Source organism: Diadema antillarum, unplaced genomic scaffold, assembly GCF_040938485.1.
Source record: "Diadema antillarum isolate AM-2024a unplaced genomic scaffold, OU_Dant_1.0 scf00000049, whole genome shotgun sequence".
NCBI classification, from domain to species: domain Eukaryota; kingdom Metazoa; phylum Echinodermata; class Echinoidea; order Diadematoida; family Diadematidae; genus Diadema; species Diadema antillarum.
This window is the reverse complement of record NW_027270938.1, coordinates 2748223-2776138: the sequence shown is the minus strand read 5'-3', so window position 1 is coordinate 2776138 and position 27916 is coordinate 2748223. Positions and strand designations below refer to the sequence as shown.

The 27916-nt window shown below is 39.6% G+C and overlaps 1 protein-coding gene across 1 annotated transcript in view; it reads right to left on the bottom strand.

The window, feature by feature from the left end:
- LOC139715472 (epithelial sodium channel subunit beta-like) overlaps positions 1–27241 on the bottom strand; it is a 31392-nt gene extending 4151 nt beyond the window's left edge. Inside the window, exons 1-8 of the mRNA XM_071627045.1 lie at positions 27166–27241; positions 26060–26553; positions 5746–5921; positions 5000–5103; positions 3413–3576; positions 2419–2523; positions 1517–1631; positions 700–772 (exon numbers count right to left, since the gene is read on the bottom strand). Coding sequence (XP_071483146.1) covers positions 700–772; positions 1517–1631; positions 2419–2523; positions 3413–3576; positions 5000–5103; positions 5746–5921; positions 26060–26553; positions 27166–27241 — 1307 coding nt within the window. The remainder of the gene's footprint in view (positions 1–699; positions 773–1516; positions 1632–2418; positions 2524–3412; positions 3577–4999; positions 5104–5745; positions 5922–26059; positions 26554–27165) is intronic.
- Positions 27242–27916: the final 675 nt, after the last annotated feature.

Below are 27916 nucleotides of genomic sequence, written 5' to 3'. Positions count from 1 at the left end.
GATTCGAAATCGGATGTATGTTGGAAAGTCTTACAAAGTTTGTATAACAACACTTAAAAAAGCTCGAGCACATCATTGTATACAACGAATTGTAGATAATAATAAGAATTATAGAAATAAATGGTGATAATAATAATCGTAATTGACCTGCAAAATGCGTATCCTTGTATATTATCTACACTCTTCATAATATGCACAGCGAATGGAACGTTCTGTAAGCGAGACTTGCCTCTATTCTCATGACAGGATTCGACAGTTGCCCTGATTCATTGTTATTTTTTTTCTCTAAGATTTAGGTTTATTTGTATAGCAATACTTCTATAATCATAAAACCTTTATTTCAATTTTTAATGCTGATTCCTTTTAACGCTCTTTCATTTTATGTACCGACTTTGTGATTGCGCCGTAATAGCATGTACCATGTTAGTTTACGAATAAAGCTGAGATATCTGGTCCTGGGGGTGCATGCTTCGGGCAGGATTCGATCCCAGAACCTACACCTTTACACGCAAGTATACTATATACGCGTGTAAAATAAGGACATAGGGCTTCAGCTATAGTGGTGGCAATCTTAGTCACTTGATTGAAATGTGTGTGACTTGGTAATTGTATACTCAGTATATAATATTTTTGACTGCATTTGATTAGCGTCTATGCGTGTCTGCGTAAAATAAGGGCGATGGGTATGGACATACTTACCGGCAAGGCATTGTGCAGTTGCACGGAATTAAACCCAGGGTATAATTTTCCTCAATCTGATCAACACACTCGTCTGCAAGGCAAAAAGATGCAAATATTACTACTTTATTATAGAGGATCTAAAAATCAAGCAACGAACTCGACAAGCTATCTCAATCAATTTTGCAATCAGGATGCATGACATCTGAAACATAAGTGCTAATTTGAAGACTTATTTACAAGGAATGATGAAAGACAAATGGTGCTATGCATTGATATCCACGGTGAATTTCTTTCTTCAATGATCGAGATACGCAGCTTCTTTTGACTTTATATGTTTGAAGATGAAATCATGGTCGTCTCAAAAAGTAGGAATAACACCATGGCCACAAATCAGATGTTTTGCATGCCCGCCAAAATCGTATGATTCATGTTGACAAGGATCTCTCTTCCGATTTCAGGCTCCCGCAAACAACAACATCAACAACAACAACAACAATGATAATAATAATAATGATGATGATGATGATGATGATGATGATAATAATAGTCATAATATTGATAATAATAATGACAATAATAATTAAAATGATGATGATGATGATAATAATAATAATAATGATAATAACAGAATCATGTGTCGGGTTTGCGTGCATCCGATTATACTGAAAAGTTGGTAAGATATACTAAGTACATGTACACCATGGCATCGGATGACTATTTTGATTTACCTGCAAATCGAATATGAAAAAACGTAAAGTAAATCGTTATCATCGCAGAAGTGGGTAATCCTTTGTTATTACTTATAGCAACTATGTATTCACACGATGTCTGTTACCTATTCTGGGAATCGAAGTGTTGCACACAGGGATCGAGTTATCGTATCGGTAGCGAGGATCGGCGCATTTACAGTTTTCCAGCACTCCTTTGAAGAAGCAATTCTTTTCACAAGTCTAGAAACAAAGAGAGAGATAGAAGAAAACTATGAATGTTGCTATGGAGACGGGTATGCCTCCGCCATGATGCATGGTTCTCCTAGTAGGTTTAGAATATAATTATCTTGACATTGTGGGACGACAGTTTCTCATAAGTGATAAAAATTGGCATTTTTTTTTTTAACTGACATTTTTCCAATATTGACATGTATGTCAAAAACGTTTTGAATTTTTACTTTATTTGAGCTAGCTCTCATTGGAGTGGATGGCAAATTGTTTATGAGAGCAGATATTTAGGGATTTGAACATTTTCGTTAGTTTTATTAAGTTCATGCATTGAGTGACCTCAAAGGTATGGAGAAAAGAAGCAATTTCAGCGTTAAATAATAGACTTTTAGCATTTTCACTCTGCCTTTGACCCTTGACAAAAGGACGGACGGACAGACAGAAGGACGGTGGATGGACGGACATCCCGAAAACATAATGCCTCCGTCATGTCCGTCAACACTTCATGGCGGGGGCAATAAAAACAGTAGGGGATATAGACATTACCCGGGTAGAGAGAAAAAAACAACAACAGCAACAATTAATGACAACACCACAACCACCACCAACAACAACAACAACAAAACAACAACAGCAAAATGAGGAGAGTGTTGCAGAGTCAGAAAATGCATTCTGTCCGGCGACCTTCAACTTCATACTATTTACTCTCTTTCCAAAATACACCTGGCTGACACGAAAACACAACCGTGACAACTGACTGACCAATATTTCTTGATCAGTATACTGATTGCTCTCTTACCGATCTTGAATAGTCGAGATGGGAAAACTTGTCCCTAAAAATATTGCCTTCTGCGAAGTCTAAGGAGCAGTTCGTGTAAGGATGTCCTAATCTCTCGATGTCCACCTGCACAATAGAGTGTCACATTTTATACATCACTTTATAAATGTCATTTCACGCTATATGACAGAGTATCACGTTTTATACATCAGTTGAAATTCATTTCACACTGTATGATATCATGTAACGCTACTTCCCTATTATGCATTTCCTACTCTATATAGGTCCACCCAATTCAACATCTTATACACTGCTATCAATCTGTGTTTACTCAATATATCTGTGTGAGAGAGATAAGAGTACAACTGGAGGCTGGAGCAAAACAATTTCCATTTTCTGGCAATATCGTGTTGTCTGCACAAACAAACAAACAGAAAAAAAGTAAAGAAAGAGAGTTAAAACTGACTAAGAATAAAAATACATATGCGGGCACCTACATGGTATGTATAGTGCTAACGACAATATATCATTGAAAAATATACATGTATGTCTTAAAATGCGGCATATCCATTTATGGATTTTGGGCTAGCCAATAGACTGTTCCAAAAGTACCTTGTGTTTGTAATTCTTACTACCGCCCTCACTGATGTGTATCATTTGTATATGGAGGTCAGTGAATGAAACCTAGTAAGACTCACGGACTCTCAAATTCGAGGTTCCCGTATCGAATCCCTCGGGAGCAGCAGCTGTCAGTGTCCGTATAGGTATCCACAAACTTTGTTTTCATTGTCTATAGTTCTTCAGTGCACATGGCAACTCGGGGCGCAACAATCCCACAGCTAAGCATTTTATGACCACGTAAAACGATAATAATCAGCGCAACACACACACTTTCTAAGAGCATTTCAAAACTTGTATGATGGTTACGCCAACGCTACACCCCACCCCACCCCACCCTACCACGCCCATATCAAAAGGAGAGGAACATGCTATGGGAAGTATGTTTTCAACCTACCAGCGATAGTCCCACCGAAGTGTGGGCCCCTGGCGCCAAATTGATGCCCTGGTCCTCGGGGAAGGGCATCTCATGCTGGTTGTGGATCAAGAGCCGGATGCCCGCCGAGGGTTGGATGGTGGAGATGTACTCTGACTGGTCGATGTACAGCTCCAAAGACAGGCCTAGTAAAGAAATACACCGACAGGTGGCGACATATAGTGAACGCTGGCTTGTCTTTGATAACAAGCTCACAGTAGCCAAAAAGGTTACATGCTATCTATCTATACTGGTATATGCAACCTCTTGCAAAGGGAACTGACACATCATTATTCGAGTTAACGTTAACCAAATCCACCCTCCCTGAAACAAACAAACAAACATGACGATGACAAGATTTAATTCAAATGCAACACAAAATAGCAAACATATTAAACAGTTCTACAAACTGACAATATGGGTGACTTCCAGATTGCAGTGATATCAGCCACAATCATAGAGCGGAATGCATATCATAATTTTGTGTTGATTATAAATACTAATTGCATACAGAATAATGTAGAAGCATTTCATCGGTCAATAATGAATCAGCAAGCTTCTGTCTCCTCATGCTAAATATTACCAACTTTTAAAGTACAATTCAATGTGGATGATTTGTGAACTTCCTTTGTTTTTATTTACATGAAAAGTAATTAATTCACCTTCACTTTGAACAAGACCACAAAGTCATGACTGGAAAGAGGAATCTATCCGAATGTAAAATCAATCTATGTGTCTATTTATTATTATTTTGGTTTTTTTTTGCCATGGTGCTTAAAGGGGATGGCTAGTAACCGATCAGTGGGAATCACTGGGAATGCTGAGGGATAATAATATTCCAATCCTTGTGGGATTCATTTGAGAGTACATTATATATCTACTGTTGTGTGAAATTTATTTGCTTCAGAATGGTCTCATATTCAAGTAATGTGCAAATTAATGCCCCGTCACTGACCAGGCACGCTAACTTAGAAACATTAAACTGCACATTACTTGAATATGAGACCATTCTGAAGCAAATAATTTTCACACAACAATAGATATATCATGTACTCTTAAATGAATCCCACAAGAATTGGAACAATCATCCCCCAGCATTCCCACTGAATCCCACTGATCAGTTACTAGCCATCCCCTTTAAGGCAATTTGAACCTTCCCATATAGGACACTGACCTTTTAACTAAAACCACGTTCAATTTTGAATACAATCAATACCAAGATTATACTCATACTTGATATGTAAAGAAATGAATATCAAAATTTCAAAGACTACTCTGTGATAGCAAAATAATATGTAAATAAGAATGTGAACACATCAAAATGTCTTTAATCCTCATCCACTGGTTTGTTTGAATTACAAAGATCAAAAATTTTCATGGGGTTAGGATTTTTGCCCGAGCAGGACCTTACTTTGGGGATGAACTCCCAAAATGAATTTAAATGATTTCATCTGAACGTCTTCAGATGTGGAGATAACACTTTATAAGTTCTCATTTATCATCATCACAGATACAACGGAACTATAGTGGGGAAAAAATAACGTATCGAGGCGACTGACGTGTACTCACCATACAACGGTCCAATTTTGGAAACATTTAACACTCTTCCCTTGGAACCCGAGTTGAAAGTGAAACAGTTTCCGTACATGTAGTTGTAAAAGTGCGTGAAATTTCTGCAGGTTTAAGAACATCGGTTAAGAAATACACAATAAGTAGGGTTTTGAGGGCGCAACGAATACTCGATGGGTGATTTTTTTTTTAAAGATCTTGTTTGATATGGGGCAGTAATTTTATGATTTCTTCAAGTCCGAAGAGCGAGTACTGCAAAAGACAAGGAGAACCACAAAGAATCGTGAATACAAATCAAAGAAAGACAAAAGCACGATGAACCATAATATGGTTAAAAAAAAAAAAACTCTGAAGTACTTGTGATGAGCCTACACTACCTATAATGTTCACTGTCATATTGGTTTCAATAATTGTATTTAGATATTATGGAGTGGTTGTATACATAATAATTGCTGTGAATTGTTTTACTTATCGCCTTTGGGTCTAGATTTCTTCTCTTGGCGAATGCATTAAAAATGCTTCTCGACCGCCCACATAGAAATTTTGGCTCCAGAGTATCGCAGATACTTCACCCTTTGTCATGCCTCGGCTTACAGACTCTCTATAGCCGTCCATGCTCTCATGCGTGTTTCCCATGCGCAAAGTTCTCTTTTATACACTGTCATTATATATTCACGATGTTAATCACATGTCGATGATCGATAAATCGTATATCGATGTATGTTCAAATGGATTCAATTTCTTACTCTGGAAAGCAGGGGAAATTCTGGAAGTAGCAGCTGAGGAGCATATCATCCAGTTTGTGGCCGGTCTCGTTTCGTTGGTCATAGGGCGCGCTGCCGATAATATCGATCGCTTCCTCTAACTTATCGACTCTGTCGTCCTGATCGGTCAGATCCACGTTCTCCCAATCTTGATATTTCTGAAAAGGCAACAATCAAAATGGAAAGGATATCTCAGCATTAGGGGGCGTTATATTGCTTACAACGATAATTACCTGGTGACTCGTTATTAATCAGGTGCATGGTTTGGATAAACATACGTTGCAAAGAGTAAGTAGGCTACATTGCATAACAAAGAGCAGGTTTTCCCTGATAACCCAAAGGAGCAGTTATCTTTTCCTTTGTGCGTGTTGCAATGTATACGTCGTCGTGGCAAGTAGTTGTATTATTCCCATGGTATTATAAGACACACATACAAATTAAGGTCCCATTTTTCGTTGTAGAATATCAAATTGACGACACATTTCAGTCCAAAATTTATTTGTGCTGCCTTAATTAATTTTCCCACCACCACGTATCAACCATCTCAAAAAATCACCAACAAACAAGCAATAAAGTAAAGAAGCAGACGCATATCTCTGCCACAATAAATTCATCAAGTCCTGTCAGAGGAAATATTGCCGATCATGCGGAAACATAACTCATGTAACAGTGGCGTGAGTGATTAGAAGTATTGCCGGTTAATAGGAATGCAGAAAATCTACCGAATCAGGACGGAACGGTCATATGACAAAAGGGAATGAAAATTGCATAATAGTTTACAACCCAAACACCGAACATTGGCAAGATCGTTATCACGGAGATAGTGTGTTGTGTATAGCGCCATGGACACAATGCTCTCATAGCGACATTATCATGTTACTCTCGGCCTGTTGACTATCTACTAACAGAGACACATGCGAAGGCTCGTGTTTACATCAAAGACTGCATCGAGCCAGGGATCGGTGTCTGGCGAAACCACCTCCCTGATCGTGCCCAGCACCACGAGGTGTGGATATTTGACCGAGTATTGTTGACAGGCGTCAAGTTCTCTTTTCATCCTTTGTGTCATCGGTTAACTTGCCAGACGTTGTTCAGTTCATCTGTCTATCACAAAGTCTCATTTCATTCTTTCTTATTGCTTTGCTTTCCAAGTGAAAGCAATATAAATAGTTGAAAAGGGGAAGAGAAAGACTTTTCTGCTTATTATGCGAAACACTGTAGTGCGACACCCAGAAAAAAAATGAAAATGAAAAATATATTCAAATGATCCCGAAATAGATCGGACCTCGACTGAATACACACAAAGAGCGCACTACATGATTCTTCACTCCACCACTTGAGAGATGAGAGTGTTATGTGATTTTGTTGGTGACGTGGTTTGGAATGGAGAGAACCAATACGTACCAAGGCGTTCCATGCTCCGGTATTATTAACTCATAATTAAAGATGGCGACACGGAACTTGACTTTACACCGCGAGACGTAAAGCCTTGTCATTTTTTTTTTCATTTGTTTCGTTTGATGGTAATTATGATGAACATCAGCTATAACATGGCGCCATTTGTCTTTTAAGAACTTTCGAATTCTTTTATTAACGTCATCAAACTCAAACTGGTGTATAGCCATGAAGAAAATCGGTTCAAACGTAATGCTAATGGATATTGATTTCAGTAAATAGGCCATGGCAATCTGGATGTACTCAGGGTTACATAGTAGCAACGTCCAATGACGTCAGCTAAAGCTGACAATACAAATTTGCATTTTTGATACATTAATTTGGTTGGCTCATAAATTTTGAACACTTAATCCTGGGCATAATGAAGTGAAGTGTGTTTTTATTGCTCCCCACTGTTTGTCAAGCATGGCTACACTCAACTAGGTGAAATGGTCGCGGTGTGTCGACAATGTTACCATCAACAAGATTAAAATAATCCTCTACAACAGTGCATCAAAAAAAAAAAGTCGCCAAATGTTTCACATGGAAGTAGATGTGTATTCATACATAAACACACAAATGTACAACAAATGATAAGTATACATGCTATATTTAGACAAGAAAGCATTTTGTGACCAACATACGATCCAACTCTAACAAGTCTACATTTCACAAACATGACCAAGTGTCCAATCGTACTCTGTAATATTCCTATCACTATCCGAAGCTACGTCAGTTGCGTTTAGCACGCAGTTTGTTAATTTTTTAGGGGTGAAGTTTCGCTCAAATGATTTGAAATATCTTTAAATAGTAAAATCAGACAGTTAATTTAGAGGTTTTCTTTCGAAGGTTGTCAGTGGAATTGTGGCATGTCAGTTTGCCATTTTTCATCGTCACGTTTGTGTTTACGTTTCAATTCAAACTTAATCCCAGTCCGTGGAACCGAAGGAAATTGCAACCGGTACGGTATCCTATATGTTGGAATTGCTGTTAACAATTCTGGGCCCCATTTCATTAAAAAAAAGTGATATCATAGCAACTCTTGTTGGAATGAAAATTGTCATGGTAACTACAAGAATTCAGCTTCCTGATTGGCTGTTGCTATGGGAAGTTGCCATTCCAGCAAGAGTTGCTATCCTAACATCTTTTATGAAATGGGTCTTTGATGTTGCTAATTTCGAAACTCGGATTTTCTAAGCGTCTTTCATTGAAATGGAACACTTGATTATCGTTGCATTTAGACCACGGGTGATGCACTACACATGCAGAGCTGAAATCTGTCTTCAAAATTGACATACATTCCTATGCACTTTGATCATTATTTTTTTTTACAACGTGGCTCCGGTGAGTTGATCTATTTGAAGTAGCATTCCCAGACGAAAAACTCGTCTCTATTTCACATTTCGACTAACTAAACCTAAACTTCAACCCAAGTTGAACCCAAAAGGGGGAAAATGACAGAACAGAACTATATGTATACACACAGATAATAACATAGATGTTGCACGTTTGAGTCATGTTTCCCTTTAATCACCTCGGCACGCATCGACAAAGATTGTCTGGTTGATGAATTATTCGATCTTCCTTCCAAGTCTTGCGTTGAACTGGCTGTTTCGGCAGGCCAAATGTCGTCGCGATTGAGGCCATATTCGGTCAGCTCATCGAGTTTTGATGCCATAATGGGATTCAGGTTGCAGACCGTGATGGCGGGGAAGTCGAGGTGCCGAAGTCGGACAAAGTCGGTGTTGATGTTCACATCGTGCTTGAAGTAAGCGATGAGTAGCGTCGTGAATTGCCAGAGAACCACGCAAAGGCCGGCTAGAAAGATGGCAAGCCAGAGGCCACGTCGATAAGGATTCGTCGCTCGATATATGTTGGGAAGACCGTGCGCGCCGATGGCGCCAATTCGTGAGCCAACGACAAACAGAATCTCCTGTTCGTCTCCCCGATCACTAGTGATCGTTTGGCGATCTTTCGCTTCGTCAAACTGTGACGATATAACGCCTCCGCGTGTATCGGGGCTTTTCGCTCTCGAGCTCTTCAGGTAATCGAGCACACGAAATCCTCCGAGATGTTTGGTAGATCCCCGCGACGAATCAGACCAGGCCACTTTCTTGATCTTCGTTTGTTTATTCTTTGTAGCCATGGCCGTCTCAGTGTTCGGCAAGCTGGTGTGAAAACAATTGAATGGGCGGGCTTTAAAACACTGATAGCTGTATATCAAAATGTTGTCTTTCAACCATGTCAGCAATGCCAGACGTCGCGCAAAGCTGATGACTCCTGAAATCAGGTCAATATCCTTCACCAGTGGTCACCATGTCACCACAAAATGATTCTCATCAAAGTCTGAAATTTATTAACCGCAGATTTCAAATACATTTTTTTAAACAAAATATCATTACACCTCTATCTTCCAAAAGTTCCACCATTTGCATCAAATAAGTAGCGTCGAAACATGAACTCGGTTATGTCTGGTTATAGTCAGCATGAAAACAAAATTACACAATCGGCGTTGTGTTAGCGCACCTTGAGATCCTTAGACGTTGGTCATATTGGACTGATTTTGTCCTTTCGTTAGAGCTAAATCAATACCTAAAAATGTTCGTGTTGATGATCCGGAATGGCGCCAGAGAACCAATCTGTGAAGGCAGCTGTGCTTGCATCGTCACCGAGAACAGAGACTGTTATTTATGCAATCGCTAATCACTAAAGCGGTTGTTATCACCAGGAGTAGTTGGGGCTTCGTATAATACTTATGACGTTCGGATGTGCATTGTTCATCGATGATAGTGGCAGGATTAGTGTCATCAGGCCACACTGAGATTCTTGCGAGTCCTTGGAGCAGCTATTGACAGGTTTAATGAATCGCCAGGCACTCATTCACTCGCTAACTCGTCGACAGTCGCAAACAGCGCGGTATTAACCCTTCCAAAGACTCGACGATACAGCATTCCCAGGGAGCTGTCATTTCCCGTCTAGGTTTACTTCATATCCGGCAAGACCAATGTCATAGCGGCATTCATATTTACTGAAACCTTTGTTTAACACCTACAAACAACTTCGTCCTGATGTCGTTTAAAGTGACAGTTATGCAGTATTTAGTTAACAGGTTTGATTGATGAGGCCACAACATTCTACCTGCCGCACAGTCACCTGCTGCCAGCGAGCATGCGCCAGATCACGGAGTGATAGGCCTATCACTTTCTTCCACACCACTAGGCATTACCTGTCAGCAAATTGATAGGTCTATGCGCTTTTAATGATGGACACAATAAGTATACCATTACGCCGCCATTTCTGCTTTTGGTTTTAACTCTGGTTGCTGTGGTGATCACTAACTGCATGGCCCCGACAGCATTTCCGTTGTTTCCTCACTTTCCTCAAATCCTCTCGCGTGTATATGCCATTTTCTACCTCCTCCATTCCTTCTTCGTCTGTCGCTCTTTCCTCCAATCTATAACCCCCCCCCCCCATCTCTCTCATTTTCTTATTGGATAGCATTGTCATCTTTTATTATGAGACACAACAGCTGTTCTTGTGTTATCCGTATAGATGACGGTGGTTTTTTTTTTTCACTATGTATGCCCCACCCTTTAGGTACACTCAATACGTCTTACGTTTCAGTCGCCTCATATAGCGCAGAAATTTTTATGTAATCGCGACCACTGTCAACCACGAGTGAAGCGTTCCCAAAATTATGAGTTTTTCCTTTTCTTCAAAAAAAAAATGTCAGTATGATGTTGTAGTTTACAAGCTACTTATATTTACAACAGCATATGTCTTATGACACATCTCCTGCCACAATTAACTACTACTTGTATTCTTTGATGTATACTTTAGCAATAAATCATAACATTCAATAGTAGTTATGGAGTAATGAAATAAGACATTAAAGTATTGCATTGTATCAAGGTAGGATGCCTTAAAGGGATGGTGTAATTTTGGTTGAGATGGGGCTTCGGGTTTCCAACTTCTTTGTGAGACAATGAGAAACCTCTTCTGAAATATTACAGAGCATACAATTCTAAAAGGAAATCAACGTTTATTTAATGAGAACCGGCTTTAGAACGGTTGACATATCCAAAAACAAAGAGGTCCTATTAAAAGGTGGGACCCACCTTTTATCAGGACCACTCTGTTTTACTTTCTTTGGAATATCTCAACCATTTAGAACCCTTTTTTTAATCAAGTGAATTTGAAATTCCTCTTAGAATTGTATGCATTGTAATATTTCATAAATAGTTTCTAATTATCTCGCATAAAGTTGAAATCTGAAGCCCCCATCTCAACCACAACTAGACAATTCCTTTAAAACTTACTGACGAGCCACTAGAATCATTTCGTCTCTCCATCCGTATATTATAATCCCTCCTGACCGTTGTCTCTTGTCTCCCCTCTCCCTCTTTTGTTAGAAATAAAAGAAAGAAAATGAAAAAGAAAATCGAGAGGCGAGTGCGCCCCAATCTAATTTTGTAAAGGCGCCTCCCCTTCACGAAATTCCTGGATCCGCCCCTGTTTTACATGTCTCATAACAACATCCATTCCCTTTCCCCCGCTACGTGAATATGTGATCTCATCATCCACGTCAGCTCATGTGAAATTGAAACATTCCTCAAAAGCCATTTTCCACATTATCAAAAGCGAAGCCCAATCCTTCGTGAAGATGAATCGATCAATGTTGACAGGTATAATAGATGATCTGGGTGTGACGCACGATAGCATTTCGGAACAAAATTAAGTGGATGATGGGATTAGCCATCGAGTTGGCAACAGAATATGTTGTACTATCTTACTATAATGGAAGCCGTGTTATTTTCTATCCCAAAAGATACACAATAGTAAACTACTCTAGTGATTATCTACCGCCCGCAATTACTCTTTTATTTTCGTCCTTACCTGCTAAAATTGAATCGCTTTTCTTAAAAATTCTTGAAACACTATAAAGATATATATCATAGTCATTAATTAATTACACCCCCAATAGCAATTGGTTATAGTACTCTCGAAGTATATTCAGTCCTACTGTATTCAAGACCGTGTATAGAGACTTCAACGGCTGTGAGAACAATTTGGTTGTGGCATGAATAATGTAAACTTTATCACTATTATAGCTTCAGACATTGAACAAAATAATGCATAAAAAACAGGTCTCAAAGCAGGGCAATGTTTAAAATTGATGCCCTGAAGCAATGACACACGCCAGTATATGAAAACGAACGCACACACTGACATGCATACGTAGGCCTACATCATTATTGTCTCCATCTCTCTACAAGAATTCCTTTTACCGTCGAAAAATTCTATAATGAGTTTTATGACCGCAAGCTGTTGAACATAAAATATGGCATAATTGTCTTTAAATGAAAAGTGAAAAAAAAAACTTCATAAGTTTCAGCTTTCATTTAAAATCTCTCTTTACGGTCCCATGGAAATAATGACACATTTTAGGGAATATCAGACTATTAGAATCGCATGATTGATCCTGTCAGAATTAATCTACTCATCGGCGTTGCACCCCGCCGTATCGCTTCAAAAACAAATCGGTGGTAAGTGGAACCCTCCTTGTGTGGGAGTGCTTCTAATCAAACTCGAGTAATGACCAGTGCTTAGTGACTGTTGGTAACGAAAGCAAGGCCTAATATTTCAAATTTCGTCTACGAGTCGATCAGCCCACTCGAAGATAAATTGGCTAATGCGAACATTATTATAATCAATCCAGTCCAGTTTCTCCCAAAGTTTATCTAATGTCTCAAGCCGCGTATAAAGTGACGAGCGTAATGAACGTGTCAAACGTCATAATGACCTTCTTGCAAGCCCACTATACCATTCTATTTTCGGATGTATGTGAACCAACCTTCTCTTTTTCTCCTCATCCCTACATGCTTTCTATCACCTTTATTTTGTCTCATCTCATTCGTTGCCCCTCTTGAAAAGTCGGGCTCTTTCGCACAGGTGTCTAACAATATTTTTGGTTTCTTATAATAATGCCCACGGGTACAACGTATGCTATTGTGTCAACACGGTCCACATCAAACAATGATGATAACAATGTTGACGAACATAAGACGTGTAATGGAGGAAACGATCGGTAACAACATTTGAATATTACAATGATAACAATGATCTGATTTTGTAATATATGTATATATGTAGGACCTATATGTATACGGTTTAATCCTTGGTCACATGATACTGTATTATATATATATATATATATATATATATATATATATATATATATGCATATATATGTTTATATCTATATAAGTGTCGAATTTGCAAATAATGATAATATTACAAATCATATTCTTTGAACTCAATGAACGGTCATGTGTTTACGCCGAAACCATCTGTTTTGTTTGTTTGTTTGTTTGTTTGTTTTTCTAGTATGGCAGTGACTTTGAAATCATGAAGATATTTTTATCTTGAACAAATATAAATGCCCAAAGCAGGATAACGCCTACGATACTGAGACTCAGTAAAGTATATATCAAACATGACAGTTAATGCCTACTCTTGCAGACGAAGTGGCGTCTAGCTCATATGACGGTTTTCCTACTCGACTACGGTTTAATGAAGGTAATATGACAGTCCAGGCATGGTGTGTGTCTTGTGCTGAGAGGACGGGTAATTAGCAAAAATAAGGAATGGGGTTCCGTTTTGGGCGCAAACTCCGTTTTTTTTTTTCAGAATTGAGGTTTGGGAGATTCGACCGTGATAATCATCTGCCATACCTCTAAATTAGAGCAGATTTGGTTTCTCTCCGGTATCAGAGTAACAGGTGTAATATCCGAAGATCGCTGGTAAGAGCATCTCAAACACCGCATTTAAGTTGTTAGCTTTATGATTTCTGAGCACACTCCGCCATGGCCGTACTGGTTAGCGATGTCGGCGCGCATCACTGGCTGGTCTTGCCTCCACGGCGCACCCTGTCATCTCGGAGAACAATTAATCTTGTCAAGCCTTCTTGCATTTTTGTCCAATAATCCACCTTTTATATACATAGGACGAAGCCGATTGTTTGCGAACGTCAGCCTCTTGACGGCTGAGATCACTTTGAATTGTCGTTCATCGGCACTCTGATTGAGAATCAGGGCGTGTTATGTCTTGTTTGTTTTTTGTTTCGTTTTAAAGCGTCCCGCGACCACTTTGGAGAGATGACATGTCGCCTGCATTTTCGATTGCTCTTCTTGTTGCTATGGCGGGATGATGTCGTATTTAATGTAACAAACGCTCGTTATCAATGTTTACAAAACTTCATCTCCACTAAAAGCCAGCAGAGGAACTTGAGCAGAAGTTTGGATCAACACGCTCCGCCTTTCAGCCATAAAGATTGAATATTTCTCCGATTTTCCAGTGGCCTAGCGGATGTGCCGTAGAGCAGCAAAGAAGAAGAAGAAAAAGAAGTAATCAACAATTCCCAATCATCTTTAAGATAAAAGAGCATTTGGACTGTTTCTGCAGATTTCCGTCAAATTTCGTCCAAATAAGACAGCTGGTATCTTTACTGAATGCAATCAGCAGTGAGACATGAACTTACTCAGGACATTTCCTTTGAAGGACAAGTTCATCTTCATATACCTGTGAATTGAGATAATGCGGTAATATTAGTAGACCGCATCAATGAAAGTTTGACCAAGTTCTACATTTTTGAAGTTTCAGTGCTGTATTCGCTTGTTGAGAAGACTAATACAACTTACTGTGATGCCACAAAACCCCTCATGTGTAGAAGGATGATAAAGAAAATATAATGAAAATTCAACATACACTAACCCCTTTTCTCGCATAGTAAAAAGAACATTTGACTTGCCTTTTCAGAAGGAAGGGGGAATGATATTACGTATTACCCTTAACATACGTCCGTAATAAGTCAAGGAAATTAGTATTTTTCCACAAAATGAAATCTTAATGAAATGAAATCCGTATATTTGCCTTATATCGTTCCACGCATGTGGCATCATGAGCTGCAGTAGTCTTCTCATCCAGCAATGACTGCGCAGAAACTTAAAAATTCATAACTATTGATCGAATTGGCGGATTTTCCTCAAATTCTCACTGATTGATGTGTTCTACCAATATTGCTACATTCATTCAATCCACATGTCTGTGAAAGTGAACTTGTCTATTCATTTCTTTGAATTGTTGGGCCATTTTGCTCGTTGTCTTGAGTTCGAAGGGTGCGTGTGCTCATGCCATTTTCAACTTCACTCTGAAATGAGTGAATATAGATATTAGCGGTTATTCGATAAGACGTTGGACACATTACTTTCCCAGTCCCAATACACTATTGAGAGAAAGAAAAAACAACTTCTCGATGTTATTTGATTTTGACCAGGAAGTGAATAATGTAACGTGGAATCATCGATTGTGTCAAACAGAGTGCACATTACACGCTACAATTCGCCAATTCTCTCTTCACGACGCCCATAAAACGCCCTATTATTATGAGGTCTCCAATTAGGTACGATGTCCGTACGATGTCGGTCTGCTCATCATTCTTCCGCGTCAACGATACTAAGACGAAACCGTGCAAAAAAAATGCCAACATTTGCATTTCTCTTTTTCTTTTATCCTGCACGCCCTGATTTGCACACAATGATTTCCGGGCATCTCTGGATTGCGTAATTTATTTATGAATTTATCTATAGATCATGATGTAACGTTGATGCTGGATAAATGTACTATAGTAGTAGTAACAATGATGATGATAACCATAATCATAATGATACTGATACATGTGTCATGTACTAACAATTATCTCAATCATTATCATAACAAACGCTGATAATGATAACAATAACACAAATCAATATCCAATTCAGCCTAAATATAGGCTTTCCTGTTTCTCTCAACAGATAAAGGCAGATCTATGATTTTTTTTTGCAAGAGGCGTAAATCAACAAACAGAAATGACAAATCAAACATACAAATATGAATATCAATAGATAATCCTAGGAGAAAGCATACAAAATAAATTCTTGATTCTACATCGCATCGCGTGTTTTACTTTAAGATACTCGATTGCTTGGCACAGTTATATTTTTCGGTATTTTCTTCAAAATGTTATGGTTTCTAGAACTTACCTGACAGTCATCGCCAGCATTCAGTTCTTTACAGATTAATCTCTATTCCTACAAAATATCCAGCTTTCACATTTCACCAGTGAAGCCATTATTATAGTGTATAGGCCTACTTGTAATTTCATCTCTTCATTCACTTTGCCGGTTACTTTGTCACTGAACTAACATATTGGCACGAAAAACTTGTAGCGTTTTGAGATCGAAATTAGTTTCGCAACATTCTAAAACATAGCAGGCAACTTTTTTAATTTTCACTATTATTCATATCGTTATTAGGGTGTGACTTAAAGGTGTGATATAAAATAAGAATGTTGTAGAGTATTTTTCACACGACGCTCTCAGGGGTGATTCACTATCTTTCTGCATTCATTAACATTCAGAGACTTTTGTTCGGTAGGGACCTTACCCTATATATACCCTCCAGCGTTCCTATAAAACTTAATTTACCAGTAATGCATTTTCCTTTCATGAAAGTGCTCTTGAATTCCTGATCATTTTTTTTTTCTATACAGCTTAGACCTCAGTCAGGGCATCAAATCCTCCATAACCCGGCCCGCGGTAGGCCTACCTGATGGCATTGGTGTGGGTTTATGATTTAATTGTGGGAATTCTGAATAGCACTATACGGACACTGAGGGATTGACCTGATTAATATATAGACCGTCTTGTAATAATCATCATATTGTGAATCTTTATCGTTACATTATCACTATCATTTTCATCATGATATGATTTCCCTCTGTGGGATAACCAAAGCATGAGAGAGAGAGAGAGAGAGAGAGAGAGAGAGAGAGAGAGATACAGACAGACAGACAGACAGACAAACAGACAGACAGAGACAGAGTGAGACAGAGATGTGAGAGAGGGAGAGAGAGAGAGTGTGGGAGGAAAGACAGAAAAGCAAGAGGAAGATGCGGAAGAGAAAAAATATAAAAGAAATACATTGTAAGCGAGAGGGAGAAGAAAAGAAGACAGTGGAGGATAAACAGGTGGAGATAAATAGATTGACAATAAGATAGATAAATAAAGAGAGAGAGAAAGTGGGAGAGATGGAGGGACGGAGAGAGAGGGGGAGGGAGGGTGGGGATGAGGAGAGGATGAGGATGAGAGAGAGAGAGGAAGGGAGAGATGTAAACATTGGAAGCGGGTGTCCCATTGGCGACTGAAATAGGAATATAGCGTTCGGTGTGCACTCCTGGCAATTTGGCGCCAAAATCCTGGCAATTTATGGCGCCAATGTCATCGCGCACAGGAGTTATTATACTGACTACATTAATGCCAGGTTGCATGACGTACCCTTGAGTGCGTTGATTGGGTTATAGTTGATGGATTGTGGTGTCCATGACAGCGCGTCCGAACTTGATTTCTAATTTCCCCTTGCCATACAGTCCCATTAAGTCATTATTTACAATGCATTAACTCCCGGTCTTTGCGCCAAAAGGGAGAAAAAAAAGTGTGAGAAAAAAAAAAGCGCTTGAACGTAAAATTTTACTAGGCCTATACACGCCTGTTAGCCGTTGTCACAAGAAATGATTGATGTAATTATGAAAGGGATTGGCGATACAAGTGCCAGTGATGATTAATCCATAACATGCCTATTTCTGATAATGACAATAGTAATAATGACAATGATCAAAATGATAAATAGATAAAAATAATGGTAACTATGAACGGTGATAAGAATAATGGCAAAATCTCAACAGTGGTATAGCAAGACTAGAAATGATGCAAACATTAAAAAAAAGCACATTGCCTTGACCGCTTTCACCTTAGAGTGAAGGCTTGTTATAGCTTTTAGTGTCAATTCAACCACAGATGAAAAAGAGATGTTCCCCGACATATCGGTCGATATGTCGTCGTTTTATCAATCTCCGTGTGCTATATAGGAACGTCCACACTATTGTATACAGTCTCAAGGTGTGACGATAATGCCCGGGTGTGGTTTGATTATTTAATTAGTATGTATACCACCAAATTCACGATCTCTTATGCAGTGGCGGATCTACAGGGGGGGGGGGGGGGGTTTAGGGGGTTTAAACACCCCCCCCCCCCCTTGGGCTGCCAAGTAAAAAATATAATGTGCATAGGAAAACGCCACCATAATGTCCAGACGCATACAATATGTTCCTGTAGCACTCTGTCTCAGGCTCAGCCTCGGGCAATACTACCAAGTGAACATGTGGATGTGTTAATTTTTCTATGCACATCACTGTGATGCGCACAGAAAAACGCCATCACGTATCTAGACCCATTTATGATGTAGTGCGCGGCGCAAGCATGTAGCACTGATGACGGTGCGCGGTATTGCATCGGATCACAGAAAGTGCATCGGATGCATGCAGTGCGCGCGCGTATTGTATTGATGCAGTGTACGTATTGCACATTACATACACGCCGGCCTAGCGCTATCGCCTATCGACAAGCGTATGTTCCCGGGACCCTTGCTCATCAACCGGCTCATCAACTTTGTGATTAATCATGGAAATTCACGTCCCCAAAAAACTATTAAATAACATTGTGTCCAAATATCATCTTTAATGCTCTGAAAGTATTCAAATTACAATGATTTAAGTGGAAGGATTGAAACTAACAAAAATATTCCACCTTTATGACCAACAGTGTACCAACAACATTGAGTAAGTGTCATGCAGTGACACAAAGAGATCCCATAAAAACGTACACAACTGTCGCAAGTATACTGATGATGATAATTCTTACCTAATGAGTTCACATCTGACCACAATTGTTTCACAGTAGAATCCTTGCATATAGTTTACTTGATTTTATGTGAAGATCGAAGATCGAAATAAATTGCATGATTGTAGCACAAGTGGCACCTGTGAAAAGTTTGTTTATTTGAGCCTCAAATTTTATGCACAACCTTCAATTGGCTGAATAAGCAACATTTAGTTCTACTTAATTTTCATTTCTACTTCATTGGCCTGAACTCCAGTATAATCAACATCGCAGAGTTTACTTTAATGTAAGAGTTGTGGTACTATACAATTCAACATATGTTACACTGTCTTAAATCTACCTTTTTATCACGTATCTTTCCCAGTTACTTTTCATTTGTATCTCATGTTGTTAGAGTTAGACCAAAATGAAAGAACGCACACTAGAGAGAAAACAATTCAAGTGCAAATACTGTGTGAAGATATAATAATATTCAACTCATGTGGTAATTGATAACCAAACACATGATAACTCTGGATATAACTGTGTTTTAAACCATAGGCGCCGGAAGTGGGGGGGGGGGGCGGCCGCCCCCCTATCCAAAAAGTGGGGGGGCAAAGCGCATTTTTGCCCCCCTCCCCCCCAAAAAAGCCCCCCCCCCCCAAAAAAAAAAAATAATAATGATAATAAAAATAAATGAATAAACAAAGAAAATAAAATAAATATGTATATATATGAATAAAAGGGAAAAAATATGGCTACAAACGGCAGCTTTTGGACTGTAAAATGTCAAAATTTTCAAGCTCGCTCGCTTCGCTCGCTCGCATCCAGCAGTTGAGCCCGGTGCGCCTCCCCCTTAATTTCTAAAGCGAAAAACATTGACGACGGCAGTTGTTAGACTCTAGAATGTCAAAATTTTCAAGCTCGCTCGCATTGAATCGTTATGCCATTCTCCTAATGTTGCTGACAGTAATTGCCAGTAGTTGCGCCCGATGCCCCCACCCCTTAATTTCCAAAGCGAAAGATAAAATATAGCTACAAACGGGAGTTTTGGGACTGTAAAATGTCAAAATTTTCAAGCTCGCTCGCTTCGCTCGCTCGCATTGAATCGTTATGCTACTCTCCTAATGTTGCTGCCAGTAATTGCCAGCAGTTGTGCCCGATGCCCCCCTTAATTTCCAAAGCGAAAGGTATAGTTACAAACGGGAGTTTTTGGACTGTAACATGTCAAAATTTTCAAGCTCGCTCGCTTCGCTCGCTCGCATTGAATCGTTATGCCACTCTCCTAACGTTGCTGCCAGTAATTGCCAGCAGTTGCGCCCGATGCCCCCCCTTAATTTCCAAAGCGAAAGATATAGCTACAAACGGGAGTTTTTGGACTGTAACATGTTAAAATTTTCAAGCTCGCTCGCTTCGCTCGCTCGCATTGAATCGTTATGCCACTCTCCTAACGTTACTGCCAGTAATTGCCAGCAGTTGCGCCCGATGCCCCCCCCCCCCTTAATTTCCAAAGCGAAAGATATAGCTACAAACGGGAGTTTTTGGACTGTAAAATGTCAAAATTCTCAAGCTCGCTCGCTTTGCTCGCTCGCATTGAATCGTTATGCCATTCTCCTAATGTTGCTGCCAGTAATTGCCAGCAGTTGCGCCCGATGCACCGCCCCATTAATTTCCAAAGTAAAAGATATACTGTAGCTACAAACCCCTTTTTGGGACTGTAGAATGTCAACATTTTCAAGCTTGTCGCCATTGGGACATCACAAACCCAGGGACCGCGGAGCCAGGGTCGGCAAAAAACATAAAAAATAGAGCATGCAAGTATGCTTAAAATCGCAAGCTGGCAACCCTAAAAATGAAAAATCTCCCTACTGTGGGAGGGGGGACAACCCCCTCCCACACCCTCCCCCCCCCCCTCGCTCGCTTCGCTCGCTCGGGCTTGGTCGCTACGCTCCCTCGCAATACCCAGCTCAGCCCCTCAAACCCCCCCCCCCCCCTTGCAAAAAAGCTAGATCCGCCCCTGTTATGACATCTTTTGTGAAGGCTCTGCAAAGGTTTTCTAAGGCGAACTCCTTTGTCACGTGTAAAGTGTTCTTTCCTGCTATCATGGGGAAAGCGATAAGTTGTCTTTATTATTTTCTTTTCTTCCTTCTAAGCAGGTTTTTGTAAGTTTAGCAGAAGCACTGTTTTTGTAGGTGGTGTTGCATTACGGCAGTTTCATTAGCATTAGATTCTATTTAATGCTTGCTGGTAATTATAGAGGAGATTTGCGCTTTCATTCCACTGCTGCCTTAACGAACGTGTCTTTATCGCTGTGGCACATTTCCCTCGTCAGTCAAATGTCAGTTAGATAAAAAATAATAGTAGCGTTGGCAGCACATATAGACCGTCATTACAATGAAGTACATCGTCTATAACCTGCCTTGATACACTCTAACTATAGCTATAGCGCTTATTGAAATAGTCAAGTGCTGATTATCTTTAGCATTTTTATTTTGCAGCAAGGCATTGTACTCAAGCGTCAACTCACGCTGCGGACTGAGATTGACTAATTCCGTCGGATGATTTCCACAAACAATCATTCATTTACACATAAAACGCAGGAACAATTTGACCACGGATTCTTAATTAAGAAACCATCATGAAGCTCATTTTTTCATATTTGCTGCGAATCTAGTAATTCGTCGCCACTCTGACATCGCGTGCGCGAGATCGGTTTATTGCCGCGCTAATGCGAGGGCAAATATTTGCGCGTGCCGCGTTTCATGTGAAAACTGACGAATACAAAAATTTAAATGATATTCGAGTCGTGCATCCAATTCGATGAAAATTCTCCGGTAAACCCCAGTCTGAGCTTACTTTGCATGTGAAACTCATATCAGACTGTCAGACGATTATGTTTTATTTACATAGAAAAATCATCCCTTAGAATTCAACAATTGGTTAGAAAAGAAGCAAAGTCGATATGGTTCAGACGGACCTGGTTAAGAACCTAAAAAAAATTGTGGACAGTATTTAGATTTTATTTGTAACTGTAAAAGTTAAACATGATTTACGCTTTAATTAAACTAAGTTTTGTAAACAAAGAAAAATGTGTAATCTTTGTTCGTTAAGCAATGCTTGTTTTGTCTATTTCTTAGACTTTTGAAGGACTTTGAAATGCGGAGGGCCTGTATGAATTCATAGATGTAAATGTATTTATTTGTTGGTTAGCTTGCTTGTGTTCGTTCTCGAGACTGTCATTCAAATTCATCTATCTAAAGCATCTGACCAAATCGAAGAACCCAAATAAAAGACTGGTGAATTTTTAATGGGAAACTTTATTGTATGATACCTTAATTGATTTGAAAGTGATGTCATATAAGGCCAAAAGAAAAAGAAAAAAAGAAGTAAATCAATATCCCGCATCCCGCTGATTTCGAAGTATTTTTTTTTTCATAAATATGAGCAGGGGTGTGATCAATCACAAGCAATCTCGCTGCCGACTGCTGTCGAAAGATTAACCTAAATTGCTGGGGTACAGTTATTAGATATTTGTAAATCTTACAACATTGCAACATCACGAACTCTAACCGCGGTACAGCACACGGTGTTTGGGCATGTATGCCGTTTGTTTGTCGTTTGTCGTCATACGGGCGTGACTCTGATATTCCTAACGGGATACTGGCACCCGCCATTGATCCATCACGACGGTGATTACATTGAAGCATGAAATGGAGTCAGATGACGTCAGATGTCAGATGACTGAAACACTGTCCTTTAATTCGGTCAAGAAATTAAGTGAAATTTTCTTTACCGTATGTACAGAACCACAAAGTATTGCCTAATATAAAACCATTTTCTACATAGCAGGAGAAAGAAAATTTGTTTAACAATAGAGAAGCATTGTTTTTGAAATATCATAAATTGATTTGTTAGGTGGTTTACGCCTTATCCCTTTGGGTTAATATGTTCCCCTTTGACTTGCGATCTGGTTCATCTCAGATGTAAGATGGTGGTCTTTCATACAGTGGAGATAGTAGCCAATACTTCACCATAGTTGAAGGAATGAACATGTGGCTTATATCAATTGCTAGTGCATGATTATGATTGATAGCATGAAATCATATTTTTCATACACTCAAGTGCAGATTCTGCTGTATCAATCGCCTATGTTACAAACAATCTTCTTTTTTTCGTCTTCTTCACGCAGAGGTATGAATGTATTTTTATGCTTTTGCAGCCGCAAGCCCTGTTGAACATTTACATTTATTATCATAGACCACGAATGAAAATGGAATTTCAGAATGAATTCGTCTCCCTATATCGTATACCCCATGAAGGTGCCGTTTCCTGGGTTGACACTCACATCAAAATCCTTGGCACATTTCTATTTTATATTTTTACTTTCTTTGTACGGGTGCCAATCAGTTCTTCATTCCATCCACGAAAACCCCGGAGAAACATCAACTGATATAATTCTACCTTACCCTAAAAACGGTGAACAGAGAAGCCATACATATAGATCATGAAGATCAAACCTGATATTACAGGTGTAAGCTCTTTTTAGCGAACTTTGTATATAGAGCGGTGAACCACATTTGAACAGATGGGAGCAGACGTATGAAGTGTTAGTGACTACTTAAATGCTACCCACTCTTCAAACCTAAAAGGGATGGTGTCGTATTGGCTAAGGTGAGAATTCAGCATTTACCTTTTTGCGAGATATTTAGAAACCAGTTTATGAAATGTTAAGAAGTCTACAATTCTAAGAAGAATTCAAAATTCATTTGATGAAATTTGGTTTTGAAATGGCTGAGATATCCAAAGACATAGTAAAACAAACGATCCCCATAAAAGGAAATAAATGAATTTGGTAATTCGCCTCTCCCTCATTAATCCTGTCCGTGTCAACGTATCAAAAAAATAATGTGGTGTGCAGAGAGTTAACATGCTAACGAAATCATTGTGCGATGTCATTAAAGGGGCCCTGCTATGAGACGGACTGAAGTCTCCACTATACAGTCAACTTCTGCCGGTACTTTCGACTCATCAGACGATTATGATGCAGTTTTGATCGTAATATCACTCAAATCATGGAGCTATAAACAACGAAGCTCCATGCTCAAATGAACAATGACGATTCGCTAACTCTGCTCCACGAAAGAAGCAGTCTATTGAGACTACCTAATAAGCAGTGATTAACATTAAATGCCTACCCCCCCCCCCCTCCCCGTCGAAGGTCATTCCTGATGGGTGTTTGTTACGACATGGACCTACTACGTAAGTCCATGGTTACGAGTAGCTGGAATTGTACGCCATCTTGCTTCTACCAGTCCAGTCCGGTAAAGATGAAACAACGTTTCCACAATATATCAATCGTCTGAATCATTGGTATAGGCTGACTCATAATCATTTAGAGCATGTAGCATATTTGACTTTGATTGATATAGGTTCTGGTCATCGAAGTTGCAAAAGCGAGATAGTTATTTAAGTGATACCTTATAAAAACAAACAAACAAACAAACAAACAAACAAACAAACAAACAACTAGCAATGAGCCCACAGCAAACAAGCGGAAGTGACCTCGTAAGAGGCAGGCACTCGTTTAAATAATGATGGGTGCCCACACTCCGAGGTAGTGTATCTTTCAGGGTGACCTGGCGTCACTTGGCAACCCATTTGCCTGCTCGTCCGTTTCATTACGTTTTGATGTAATGTCGACTTGTCGCTTTCTCTTTCTCTTTAACTTTGGACCCTACGGTCGCGCAGCAAAGAATCAAAATTGTATTTTCAGAAACTAATTTGATCGACACCTTAAGAAAGTAGGTATAGAATTCAAATCAATGAAGTTTGGCGTCGAATAGTATTTTTTTTATTGCAACTGATTGATAAATTGCCCTTTATCGACGCCAATAATCACTGATAATTCATTGTTTCAGAAGTAGCCATAATACATGATGGAAAAAACAAACAAACGTGGGCATTCATACTCGGGTTAGACTCGAACCAGCGAATTCCTGAATACTATTGCTAGACAAGACGATACACGACGCTTGTCTAGCAATCAGAATATCTTTGGTCCGAGTTTAACCGATCGAGAAAAAGTTGAAGTCTTCAAGGTATGGGATTTTACACTGTTCAAAAAAAAAATCTATCTTCCTCATTGTCATGCTGATGCAGAAGAAACCCTTCAAAAGACTCAAGGGATGTTACCATGGCGACAGATGCCTTCCAGTCCATCTTCCACCACCTTCCCGCCTTCGAATTAGAGATGAACCTTAAGCTCCATCTGCTTATTAATAATAGCGTGCCACTCAGTTTTGTTTTCCCTCGCTTAAAGAAGCATTGCTTATAATCATATGTGGGAGGTTTTCGGGGAGGGGGGGGGAGGGAGGGCAACAATTGCAGAAACACCACTTCGCAGGATAGTTTCTGACAAAAACAAATGCGTGAGTACTCTCGCAGACAATTCACTTGAAAGAGATAATCATTCTCAGACTTTGGTTCGTGCTCTATCATCCTGTCTATGTTTGCAAAGTGAACTGAAAATTGTTGATGTTTCGATTTAGTTGTCATTTGTCTTTCAGTATTCAAAGAAATTCATGTGGTCTTCGGGCTTAGATTGGCTTGTTGTCGTTTTCTTTCCAGTGTAAATCTTGAAATCTCGAAATGTTTCATTATATATAAGAATAAGGTCACAGCAAGCAGGGAAGTGGATTTAAAGACCCAAAATTGAATGCTTACAACATGTTTGACTGTTGTGAATGATGAGTACCCGACAGTAGATGCTCCACTGAAGAAGACACTTGTAAGACAAAAGTTATGAACTTTTGACCAAGGCTCTAAAATAGCGACTAAAATATTGTTATTACAAGTGACTCGCTTGGTGCCTGCCATAATAGATATATCGTTACGCAAATACATATGCGTATACATACAAGAATACACATATAATACAGTATATATGATTATATCTGTGTATGTGTGAATGAACATGTGTATGAAGTATGAACTTGTGAATGTGTGTGTCCCTATCACATATTTACAGACACCAAAACAATGGCCACATGTCTGTTGCGATTCGACAACAGACAGACAAACAAACAAAAATAGTGATAAAAACTCACCATTCTTGTCGCTGCTACAGTAGGACCTGCTGGCATCGGTGGCGTTGCCACAGTTTGGTCCTCGACCAGCAGTCGCTCCAGCTCACTGGAAAATGTGCTCAAGCTCGAGTTCGTGATTGGGTTCATGTTGCAGATGGTGATGGCTGGCATGTCGATAGTCGATTCGTACTGGATGTCGAGGTTGACGACGACGTCGTAGTCATAGTACTTTTTGATAATGGTCACACCTTGCCAGAGGAAGAAACCGACGCCGCCCAGGAAGAGCACAGCCCAAAGAATACGACGGTGGGGTGACTTGGCGCGGATGATGTTCGGGATGCCGTGAGCGCCCGTGTTCTCGAGTGTCGACCCGATCATGAGATACGCATTGAGCTCGTCTTCATCGACGCCTTCGTTGGCGGCTGCAGTGCTCAGAACCCTTTTCCGATTCTGAGACATTGTCGCATTGCTCTTACGGTATGTCACTTCCGAGTCCTTTTTCAGCCCCGACATCTCTGCATGAAGAAAAAAAAAACCAGATACTATTAAAATCAACCGTCATGTTGTATTACATGTCTTCCAGATGATGCTATAAACATTATAATCCCAGGATTGATAAGCTATCATTTGTAAAAGGAATAAAACATATAAATTATGAGAAACATAATAAGATAAATCATTTTCTTCTCCCACAGTAAAATCACAATATATACAGGAACAAGGGACGTCGTTTTTCTCCATAGCATATGAGGAGCGCGGATACAATTTGAACCGAGACTTTCAAGATTTCCATTACGTTGGGTTACACATTTTCCTAATTCAGTATAATGATATATGGTTACACTTATGTCTACGGTGTGTAGCTGTAGCTGAAGCAAAGCCGCAGACTGCTAGCTTGAACATACAGTCAGACAATGTATTAATTACAAAAAACCCGTCATTTTACGGTGACAAGTACATTCTTTATGTATCAGGAAAGAAACGTTCTCTGATAGAAAATCGATAAGTCATTTTAGTCACACAATAATTTCACAGAAGAATATACAGTTTTAGTTTGTCTGATTCTTGTGAATGATATTCTGCAGGAAATGGCATCTACTTCCACGATGTCGGCCACACTAACTTACTCTCGACGGTTGAGACACCCGATGACTCCGCGGACCAAGCCGCGCCGGCAGAATCGGTCGGAACGATGGCTGGCATTTCGGGACAGAGATTCTCACAATTAAAAGCACGACCAATATAGACTTGACAGACTAATAACTCCCTAAGTAAACAAGCCGGCTGCAATCAGCAGGTCCAATCTACTACTCCCATTTCTGTTGGAGCACCCATCCAATCGCCCATTAAAACCATATGTGTCGCTGCTCCAACTATCTAAGTCATTTCTGACGAGAAAAAAAAATCAAGTCAATTTACTGATTGAGTATTGAAGGAAATTAATCGGGCCACCATTAATGTGCGTCTCCATTAAAAAGGTAAGATCAAAGAAGATGTTGTAATCACATGATAAACGTCCGCACTTGACTAGGTGATGAGAAAAGTGAAAAGACTACTGGTCGATGCGACTACGATTTAAATGCTCAATGGGTGGTCCTGCTTTGACATCCACAACATTACAAACTCATTGCTTTTTCTTTGTGTCCCCTAAATCTTCAATTTCTGTTTTCCTCGGCAGAGTCGGGAGCTTGCTCGTTGTGTCAGGAGTCAGGGTATCAATCATACGGATAAACTCCAGTCTAGAACAGTAATCGAACATTAATCTTCATAATCAGCGACAGGAACATTAATCTTCATAATCAGCGACAGGAGGGTAAAATGCCATGTTCAGTCGTCACAATCGCAAAAGATCGGCACTCCCGCGGTAGAAGCGACACT